Source organism: Molothrus aeneus, chromosome 9 (assembly GCF_037042795.1).
Source record: "Molothrus aeneus isolate 106 chromosome 9, BPBGC_Maene_1.0, whole genome shotgun sequence".
In the NCBI taxonomy this organism is placed as follows: domain Eukaryota; kingdom Metazoa; phylum Chordata; class Aves; order Passeriformes; family Icteridae; genus Molothrus; species Molothrus aeneus.
The window spans coordinates 29567145-29577783 of NC_089654.1; the positions used below are offsets into that span (position 1 = coordinate 29567145).

General features: G+C 50.2%; 1 protein-coding gene across 1 annotated transcript in view; it reads left to right on the top strand.

Moving 5' to 3' along the window:
- PRRX1 (paired related homeobox 1) overlaps window positions 1-6178 on the top strand; it is a 39572-nt gene extending 33394 nt beyond the window's left edge. Inside the window, exon 4 of the mRNA XM_066555974.1 lies at window positions 5234-6178. Within this exon, the coding sequence (XP_066412071.1) occupies window positions 5234-5372 (139 nt within the window). The 3' untranslated portion in view covers window positions 5373-6178. The remainder of the gene's footprint in view (window positions 1-5233) is intronic.
- The last annotated feature ends 4461 nt before the right edge of the window (window positions 6179-10639 follow it).

Consider the following 10639-nt stretch of genomic DNA (forward strand, 5'->3'; position numbering starts at 1 on the left):
CTGACTGAGTGACTGACCCCACTGCACCACCCCAAAAGCGCTCTCAGACAGCTCTGATGCATCCACACCTGGAGAATACAGCAGCCTGACGGTCCCACTGGTTCTCCTCACCTGTTCCCACCCCATCTTGTTGAATTTGGGTTGCCCCCAGATGTAGGAAGGAATGATGAATCTGATGTAGGAAGGAATGATGAATCTCACTCCATGTTCTCAGAAGGCTAATTTATTACTTTATGATACTATATTATATTAAAGAATACTATACTAAATTATACTAAAGAATACAGAAAGGATACTTAGAGAATGCTAAAAGATAACAATGAAAACTTGTGACTCTTCCCAGAGCCTCGACACAGCTTGGCCCTGATTGGCCAATAAGTCAAAACAGTCACCTGTGGGTAAACAATCTCCAAACACATTCCAAAGCAGCAAAACACAGGAGAAGCAAATCAGATAATTATTGTTTTCCTTTTCCTCTGAGGCTTCTCAGCTTCCCAGGAGAAAAATCCTGGGCAAAGGAATTTTCAGAAAATATGACTGTGACACCATCTCATTGCCAGTTTTGTAGTGTGATCCCAGCTCAGTGTTGTTGGTCTTTCTGGCAGCTTCTGGGGGTCTCTCTCTGCAATTCATTCAGGGAGTTTCTAGAGAGGCTCAGTTAGAAGTGCATGGAAACAGAAGGTTTTCCCCAGTGCATCTGGTTTATAGCAACGAGGAAACCTTTCCATGGGACACAGATCCAGGGGAGGGGGCTCAGAGCACTTGGGGAGGCTCAGCCAGCACGCAGTGGCCAGAAGAGGGAGTTCTGTGGCTGTCCCACTGCTGGGGATGGCAGCAAGGCTGGGAGCTCCCTCCATCCCCGTGGAGCCCTCAGCACCGGGCTGGTGAGCAGATCTTTTATTGCCTGAGACCAGGTGTGTGTGTGAGCACTGCACTGTGGCCAGCCTGCAGGAAGGGCCAGGTGACAGACTGGTGCTCAGTGTCCAGCCCTGTGCTCAGTGCTGCTCAAGGGATGGCAGGAAAGGAGCAGGGATGTGGCAAGCCCAGCCTCAGAGGGTCTGGGATGTGTGTGCACATCACAGCGCTGCCTGTCCTCTCTGTGCCATTGCTGGCTCTGCAGGAGCTGGGTGTGGACACGAGCTCCACAGGATGTGTTGGTTTGTGGGGAGCCAGCTGGCTCACAGGCAGTTAAAAAGGAGGTTGGAGGGTGTTTTTTAGCACAGTGGCTTCATTGTTGGTCAGAACCATGAAGCCTTTGGCTGGATTTCTTCCTGTTCGTCTGGCCTGGTCACTGCCAGCTTCCCGCTGCCCTCCAGGAGCCACACCTGGTGCTCAGGACCTCTCTTGCTGGGTCACCTTGACCCTCTTTTTGCTCCAAGCATTGTTTGCACAGCAAGAGCTGCAAACACATGGTCTGGTCTTCCTGCTTGTTGCTTCAGACCCGGGGGTTCCTCCTCATCCACCCTGTATGTCCAGAACAAGTCATAGACCCACCCACTGCAGATATGGAAAAGGATGCGCCCGGTGGCCACCAGCTTCATCTTAGAAATGGCCCTTATCCTTTGGAGTTTTTTCTGATGACTGCTGCCTGTCAAAATCCCTCTTTTATGGATTAAGGCTTTCTCCCTGTGCAGTGTTCTTGCTGTAGCATTCTGGGGAGGTGAGATCAGGGAAGGGAAGAGAGTGAGTTCCTTCCCCAGCCCCATGGGACTGCACTGGTCACAGTACCAGACCCCTACTCAGTGCTCATGGCTTATTTCCACCTCTTACACTTTTTAAAAGAGATCATCCTTCCTTGAGATGATGTTTACACAGGGGGCTTCATAATCACTGCTAGGAGAACATGAGCTAGGGGATTCATAATCACTGCTAGGAGAACATGAGCTAGGGGATTCATAATCACTGCTAGGAGAACATGAGCCAGGAGATTCATAATCACTGCAAGGAGAAGCCCCTGCAAAGGTAACTCCCAAGAGCACCTGGGAAGGGCTGTCTGAGGTCACCTGCAGCACCTGGGATGTGCTAATGAGAACAGGGGAGAAGGGACGGCCTTAGGGATGGCTTTCCAGTCTCAGGGATGGTTTTCCAGCCTCAGGGATGGTTTTCCAGCCTCAGGGATGGTTTCCAGTCTTAGGGATGGTTTTCCAGCCTCAGGGATGGTTTCCAGTCTCAGGGATGGTTTTCCAGCCTTAGGGATGGTTTTCCAGTCTCAGGGATGGTTTTCCAGCCTTAGGGATGGTTTTCCAGCCTTAGGGATGCTTTTCAAGTCTCAGGGATGGTTTTCCAGCCTTAGGGATGGTTTTCCAGCCTTAAGGATGGTTTTCCAGCCTCAGGGATGGTTTTCCAGCCTCAGGGATGGTTTTCCAGTCTCAGGGATGGTTTCCAGCCTCAGGGATGGTTTCCAGTCTCAGGGATGGTTTTCCAGCCTCAGGGATGGTTTTCCAGCCTTAGGGATGGTTTTCCAGTCTCAGGGATGGTTTTCCAGTCTCAGGGATGGTTTTCCAGCCTTAGGGATGGTTTTCCAGCCCCTCAGCCCTAGGCTGTGCCCGTCCAGGATGCAGACACACCTTCCCCTTGTCTTGTCTGCAGCCAGGATGTTTCAGCAGAGGCATTTATTTGCAGCTTCCACCTCACAGCAGGCTGCAGTGGCACCCTCCCACTGCCCTGGCAGAGGAGCAGAGCAGCTGCTTTCCACACTCTGGGGTGCACAGCACCCTCAGACACTCCGTGCTCCCCTGGGTTTCTGATCCTTCTGATCCTCTCCTGGCAATCACATTCATCTGAAAGGGTCTCAGCCTCATTAAAGCTTTGCAGTAAGGTCATTCAGATATTCAAATAGTGAAGCCCTGCAGCCCTGTGGAGTGTTTGCATGGCCCCCTGCCCCCTGCCCATCTTCCCAGCAGTGCTGGAGCAGCCCCTGATTAGCAGCCACTCCTGGGGAGGGCCCAGAGCAGCGTGGCCAGGGCTGGTTTCCCTCTCAGATCTGGGAAAAGTTTGCAGTCCCTGTGTTTATTCTCCAAATACACTCAGCCACAGGTCAACCAAAGCTATTTGCAGATCTCTGTCACACAGACAGCCAAGTAGATACTGTGCTTTTTTTTTGAAGTTGAGAAATGTTTTACTTAGGCATTTTTTAACCTAGGTTCCTAAGAAAACAGGACTGGGAGCCCACACTTCCCACTCCAGCAACATTTGGCTCCACGGGCCACTGAAAACCTTGTTTGAAAGAAGGATTTTAGCCTCAGAAACATGATGCTCCTCTGTGTTTCATGAAAGCAGACAGCTGAGTGGAGGAAGGAGAATTTTCTCTGCCTGAATGGGGTAGAGGGAGGGGGCAGCAGGTTGACTTCAACCCTTGTTAGACCCTGGAGAGTCTCTGGAGCAACCCTCAGGCTGTTCTGGTGTTTGGACACAGCCTTCTTGTGCACTGCTCCTGCTGGAATAACCTGATGAAAGGAAGCACTGCTAGAGATTTTTGGTTTAGCAGGGATTTCACTTGGCATCAGTAAGTGAAACCACCTTCCCCACACCTCCGGGGAGCTCCCAGAGGCTCCCTGGAGTTTCAGCCCAGACTTGGCCAACAAACTGGTTTAGAATGGGGACAGTTTGCAGCCCTGACTGAAAACTCCTATTTTATCCAGTTTAGGGTACCCTTGAAGGTCTGCCAATTGCTTCCAGCTCAAAAACACGGGAGAGATGCACCCTGTGGAAGCAGATGGGCATGGGGGATTAACCTGAGACCTTGTGGAGCTTTGCAGCCTCCTGCAGGCAGCACTTGGGGGTGAGGAGAGCAACCAGCCCAGCCATGGAGAGGGAATGAGGGTGCAGCTGGTTGAGAAGAGCTCCAGAAACAGCACATCCACGTGTGCTGGATGCTGGTGAAATGCAGATACTCCCTGCTCTGGATCTCCTGCAGACTGAGGGTTCACACAGCACTGGGTGGCAGATAAACTCCTGGCAGATAACCTCCCAGAAAGTCAGAAATACTCCTGGAATACTCCAGAAATACTTTCTGACCTTCTGGGAGGTCAGAAATACCAGCAGCACCTCGGGGTGAGCAGGCACAGCTCCAGCCTGGGTCTGTGCAGCAGTGCCCCTGTGCCTGCAGGGAGATTTGCTCTTTGCATTTCCAGTTGTGGAGATCAGTGCTGGAACAATTTAAAAAATAAAATAAAATAAAATAAAATAAAATAAAATAAAATAAAATAAAATAAAATAAAATAACAGATAAAGGAAAAGACAAAAAGGCAAAAAATCCCAGCCCATCTTGGTGTTTTGGTGTGTGGATGGAGCAGAGCATTTCCCAGAGCCTCAGCTGGGAGCCAGCAGGGCAGGCAGATGGGAAAGGTCAGCACCAGAGCTGAGCTGGCCTCCAGCAGAGCATTTGGGGGTTCCTCCTGAGCATTCTGTGCTAAATGGGCGCCTCCACTTCATGTGGTGCTTCTCAACTGGTTGTGATCTGTGGGCCATGCAAAGGAAATGCAGCAGGTCAAATGCTTTGGGGTTTTGGGGAGTTGGCAGGGGGAGCTGCTTTTCACAGAAACCCAGGGGACACATGGATTAAACAAGTTTTCTAGTGGTCTGGAAAGCAGCTTTGCAGATTTTTTGGTAGGATAAGAAAGGAGTTGGAGATCTTTGTTCAGGCTCTGCTGTTAGAAGTGATGTTTTTCATGAATAAAGTTGCAGTTTGAAGGGAGAAAAAGTGGTTTATGTTTTGGGTTTCTTCCTTCAGCCTTCAGGACATGCTCTTTATAATCAGCTGAAGTTTTGAGGGGGGAAAAAATGTGGAAATTTTCATTCCAAAAGGCAGAAACAAGAAAACATCCCAATTGTTGAAAGGGGTTTTTCCCAGAATGTTTCTTTAATGTCACATGTGTTTCAGAAGTGACGTGATTTCACAGGCTGTAAAACCAGCAATTGGTCTCATCAAACAGACACTGCTTCCACTGGGAATACTTTTAAGGACAATAGTCTAACTGGCAGGCTGACCTCATTGCAAACCTTTTTTTGGGTTAGAAAATAGGAAGTGGAAATTTTTCCCGTTGACTTCAACCACCTTTGGTGCTGGGTGAGTGAAGAGCAGCGGAAAGATTTGCTAAACAAAGGGGAGAGGTAATTCCCTGCTGACACCACAGCAGGATTACATCCCACAGGTATGGAAAAAACCAGGCTTTAGGCTCTGCTGTGGTTTGGAGGCCACGTGTGACATGATGTTTCTCTTTCCATCCCTCAGTGCCATGGCCACCTACTCTGCCACGTGTACCAACGCCAGCCCAGCACAGGGCATGAACATGGCCAACAGTATTGCCAACCTGAGACTGAAGGCTAAGGAATATAGTTTACAGAGGAATCAGGTGCCCACAGTCAATTAACAGCTGGGGGCAGCTGCCTTGCAGGAGAAGACACAACAGCACCCGTCCTGCTTTGCAACTGTCTGTGCTGAAAGAGAAAATAAAAGAAAAAGAGAACAGCAGCAACAACAGCAACAAAAAAACAACACCGTCAAAATAAAAGAGAAAAAAAAGAAAAAAAGAAAAAGAAGGAAAAAAAGCCAACCCTCACCCAGAACTGAACATGGGGAGCAAACAGAACCTGTGAGTGATCAGGTTCCTCCTTCCTTTTGGGATAATGCCACCATTTTTTATTTTCTTGTTATCGTCGGGTTTATTGCTTCTGCTCAATATACTGCGAGCTTCTTCAGTAAAGGACAGTCTCACCCTTGCTGGTGTCCATTTTTGTGAGGGACTGCAAAAAGAAACCTCTGCCAGTGTCAGCCCACGGACCAGTCCCAGCCCCAGCACGCTGAGATCCAAAGCTTGCTCATCTCCCTGCTGCCCCAGCTCACCCTAGAAGAAGAAGAATTTGTTTGGTCACCAATTTCCACCATATCCACCCCACCCTCATCCCTCCAGTCCCTTGTGCCACAGAGGCAGCACGTTCCTATCAGCCTGCCAGAAGCCCATTTAGTGCAGCAAGATGGATTCCTGCTGTCCGAGTTGCCTGGAAAACCTCCCTGGGTTCTGCAGAGCTCCATTGTTTGGTTGAGTATTCCCTGCACTGCTGCCTCAAAAAGCCAAAGAAGAGAGCAAAGCCAACATGGGTGTGTGAGCAGGGGGATCTCTCTGTAGTGCCAAGATCAGGACTGTCAGGACACTCCTTCCTATGCCTTACAGTTTTTGCCACAGGGAAAGGCATTGTCCAGATGCATTTGTTTTATATATACTGTATATATTTATATATATAAGATAATACATGCAAGCTTGGTTGGTGTTTTTTATTAAACAAAATAAAACCCGTTGAAAACGTTCAGGATGTTTGTGCTGCATCCAGGTGGAGCTGTGCATTGAAATTCCAGCCACAGCCTCTCTCAGCCTTGCCAGAGCTCTTCCCTGCAGCCTTGGGCAGCTCTGGGAAAGGCAGCTCGTGAGAGTTTCCATGAGGAACCCCAAAGAAGTGGTGCTGGAGGGAGCCACACTCCTTTTTGCAGGTTTTCCCCATGGGCAGCTGCACAGAACACAGCAAGGGTCTCCTCTGCTGGTTCATGTGGTTTTTGGGATATCCCAGGGAAATCCCTCTGGGCACAAGTGATGTCTCAGCAGGGAGCATCCCACCAAAGATCCCTTAACTCTGCTCAGTAAGGCTTGTCCCATAACCTTAACCATTCCCCCTACCTGCTGTCCTCCCTCTGGGCTCTGGAGACCTAATTAGCCCCTAATTAATTTATCTCCACCAAGAGCAGAGGAGATGCAGCCCAAAAGGCATTTCTTCCACGCAGATATCCTGAGGAAATCAGGATCTTTCTCATTGCTGGTGATGCTGCCTCTCATGTCAGGGGGAGGAGGGGTTGGTTTATGCCAAACAGCACTTGTGTCCAAGCTGGGATGGGCAAGGCCATGGCACAGCCCCACTGAAGGCAGCAGAACTGCTCCATGGCCCAGGCTGGAGCATCAGGGCAGGAGAATGGAGCTCAGCCATGAGAAATACCAGAGTGGCTTGGATCCCCAGCCTGGTGTTTGCTGCAGACACCCTGGGCATGTGGAGATGTCTGACAGTGGGCTCTGATAGCCTCAAACAGCAAGTTGCAGGAAATGAGGAATAAATCTCTTTGAAGTGTAGGTGAAAATTAAACTGGCAGAGGATGAATGGAAATCCAGCCAAAATGTTTGAGCTAGCACAAGGGAAAAAGCCCCAAATCCAAACTGGAGTGAGTTGTGCCTGTGATTATATGCATTGCTACTGGATTTTTTTTTTTTTCCTCCCAATGTGGGTATTTTTGAGGAAAAAACCCCTAATTTTGATCAGGACAAAAAGCTGAAAGTCACAGGCAGAACACCAGGGAAAGGGAGGCAGGGTGGGTACTGTGCTTTAAGAAATCCATCATGTTTTGTCTGATCCCTTTTCTTGGAGAAACTCATGTGTGTAAACCAAAATATTTCTGCCCTGCACAGGGCAGGTCCAGCTCCTAGAGCCAAGTGATGATGTTGGAAATCTCAGGCTGCACTTAGAAACTCACTCCTGCTTCCTGTGCCTCCACAAACACAGAGCAGAATTGGTCAGAAAGGACCCAGTGCCTTTGAGTACCATCACTCAGAGGCTGAAGTGGGTGTTGAGTACCTTGAGCTGGTGCTCTGCACCCCCTTGCCCTGCTGCCCTCCTCCAGAGCCCACCCCATCCCAGCCTGGCTGGATTCCCCTGAGAGCCCTCAGAGCTCTCCCTGGAGTTTCAGCTCTTTTCACCTTTCAGCATCCCTCTGGCCTGTGGCTTTCCCCCAGGCTTTGCTCAGCTTCTCTGCAGTAGAAAAACCACCCTGAGCAGCTTTTGTTGTTGTCTGTGTAGGGACAGCACTTTCTGAGGGTATCAAGGGAGCTTGGAGCTCCTGGTACCCCATGACCCAGCCATAGACTGAGATCTCCATCCCCACGCTGGGATGCTCACATCAAGGAGCTCACAAATCCCTGTGCCAACCCTTGCTCAGCCTCTTCATTTGATCTGGACTGTCTGGCATGGGGCTGCTCCTCAGGGAGGCTCTGGGAGCTGCTGCACCTCCACTCTGAGCTGGGTCTTGCCTTGGGTTGGGCTGCTTGGTCAGCTGGCTGGGCTGTTGGCAGTTCAGATATGACCTTTACATCCCCAACATTGCTTTGTTTACATGGATTTGTTAACCAGAGTCCAACTGGATGAGCAGACAGCTTCTGGTGTTTATTTGTTGATTGCTGATGACCTCAGCCAAAAGACAGCGACTCCTCGTCCATCAAGCCAAAGTGAAATTTTAGAATTGCCTGTGTCTAATCTGTATTTTATTCAACCATGTAAATATATGTGCAAATCAAGGGCCTTATCCTCAAAGAGTGGAGTTCTCCAGGGTTTCAGCAGATTTCCAGTTGTAGCTCTGGGAAGTTGCCATGGTTACCATGGTTAGCATTAAGTTTGGGTACCATTCAGGGCAGAAAATGTGTCTTAAGGCATTTTCCTCTTGCCTGCTCTGTACAAGCACTGTTTGTTTTCTCAGGCTCCCCCTCTCCCAGCAGAGAAATAGGTGACTGGTTCCCTCCAAATGGGAATTTTGTGCATGGCAGGGATGGTTGACATGGCATGGGATTTCCAGATGGGAGCTATCCTGTAAATTATCTCTTGCTTTGTGATGTAAAATGTACAGTGTTTGCACTAGAATAGAAATGAACATTTTCAATAAAAGGGGGAAGAGACTCCTCAATCCTTTCTATGAGCTGCCACATCTGTGTCATGTGTTGCTGTCCTGGGGTGTCCTGCAGCCTTGGCTGGGGCTGGGAACTTTCTGGAGCATTTTCGGGGGGGAACAGGAGCCTGTGGAGCTGGGCTTGGGGTTCAGCAGCAGTGCAAGGCAGGAAACATCCACAAAGCCTTCTCCTAGAAGAGATGCAGTTCAGGAGGGATGGAGACACAGCCATGGCTTTGTCCCAGCTCCCTACACCCCAGGCACCAGGTGGGGTTGAATGTGGGGCAGAAAGGGAGCAGGGAAGCGAGGGGAGGGAGGGATGGAGGGATGGAGGGATGGAGGGATGGACATCCCCCTGTGGGTGCTGGGGATGGCTGACCAGCAGGGAGGGAGAGCAACAAATGAAGATTAAAAAAGGTTTGAGTCCCATCCCTGTGCAGGAGTGAGCAGAGCTGGGCTCAGCAGGGAGATCCCTCCTCACAGCAAGGCAGGGGGGCAGAAGGAGCTCAGAGGGTCCTCAGGGCTCATTGGTGAAGGCTGGTAAAGCAGGGTGGAAGTGCTGCTGGTTTTGTCTCCTGAAGATGTGGAGCTGGGCTGGAGTTGGTGAGCTGTGCTGGGGGGAGATGCTGGGGGGCTTCTGCAGCTTCCCCTCTTGGTCACTAAAGGATGGATTCGGGTTTGAGCCAACTGTTGGGGAGCTCTGTCTGGCTTGACATCCTATTCCCTGCTGATCTGCCTTCTGAGCCTCCCTGGCAGATAAATTTCAGCAGGGCAGTCCCCAGAGAGAGCTCAGAGATAAGGGGAGATGGGTATCTCTGCATGGCCCTCAGCACTCAGCCAAGCTTGCATTCCTTGGAAAGCTGATTATTCCCTCCTCTGAAGCTGAAATAATAATAATATCACCCTCTTGCTTATTATTTCTTTTTGCAAAAGAAGTAAGCTTGTAAATAGCATCGCTTCCGAGTTGATTTAGAGACTGGAGTGGTTTGGAGAGAGTTGAAACAAGCCTGGGTGTCCATGCAGACCTGCAGCCAGCTCCTCCCAGCCACACCTGGGCAGGTGTCCATCTCCTGGCCTGGCACTGCTGTGCTGTGGCTCTCACCTGGTGGCTCCAGCTCAGTTTGGGTTGGATTTTCCAGCAGGATCCCCAGGAGCTGTGGCCCAGGCAGGTGTGGCAGCCTCCCCTCTCCCTGCAGGCCTCTCCTGGACATGCACTGCACACTGTGGTGCTCCCACCATGGGCCTGGGTCCTGCCTCAGAGCAAAGCCACATCTGCTGCTCATCCTCAGGGACAGCAAAGTGTCCCCATGACTGAGGGTTTGTGTCACAGACATCTTGTATGGAAAATCCTTTCCTTAGGATTTTTCCTCCTGAGAAGCTGAGAGGCCTCAGGAACAAAATGTAACCAATGGTTATCTGCTGCTGTGGAATGCAACAGGTGCATCTGGGATTGGCCCATGTTGGATGTTTCTAATTAATGGCCAATCACAGCCCAGCTGGCTCGGACAGAGAGCCGAGCCACAAACCTTTGTTATCATTCTTTCTTTTTCTATTCTTAGCCAGCCTTCTGATGAAATCCTTTCTTCTATTCTTTTAGTATAGTTTTAATGTAACATATAAAATAATAAATCAGCCTTGTGAAACATGGAGTCAGATCCTCATCTCTTCCCTCATCCTCAGACCCCTGTGAGCACCATCACAGGTTTGCCCACAGGGGCTTTGCTGTTCACCCTTCCCCTTCCTGCCCCTCCAGTGAGATCCAGGTGAGCTGGGGCAGTGCCCGGCACCTTGCTGGGGTCTCTGCAGCCTGGATTTGGGCTTAGCACTGCTCCTGGGCTCTCCTTGTCTTTCCCAGCTTTCCAACCAGTTGTTTTTGTGCCCCTCAGCTGCCTGGAGCACCTCTGACTTTGTCACCTTCTCACCCTGACAGTTCAGCCAGCTGTG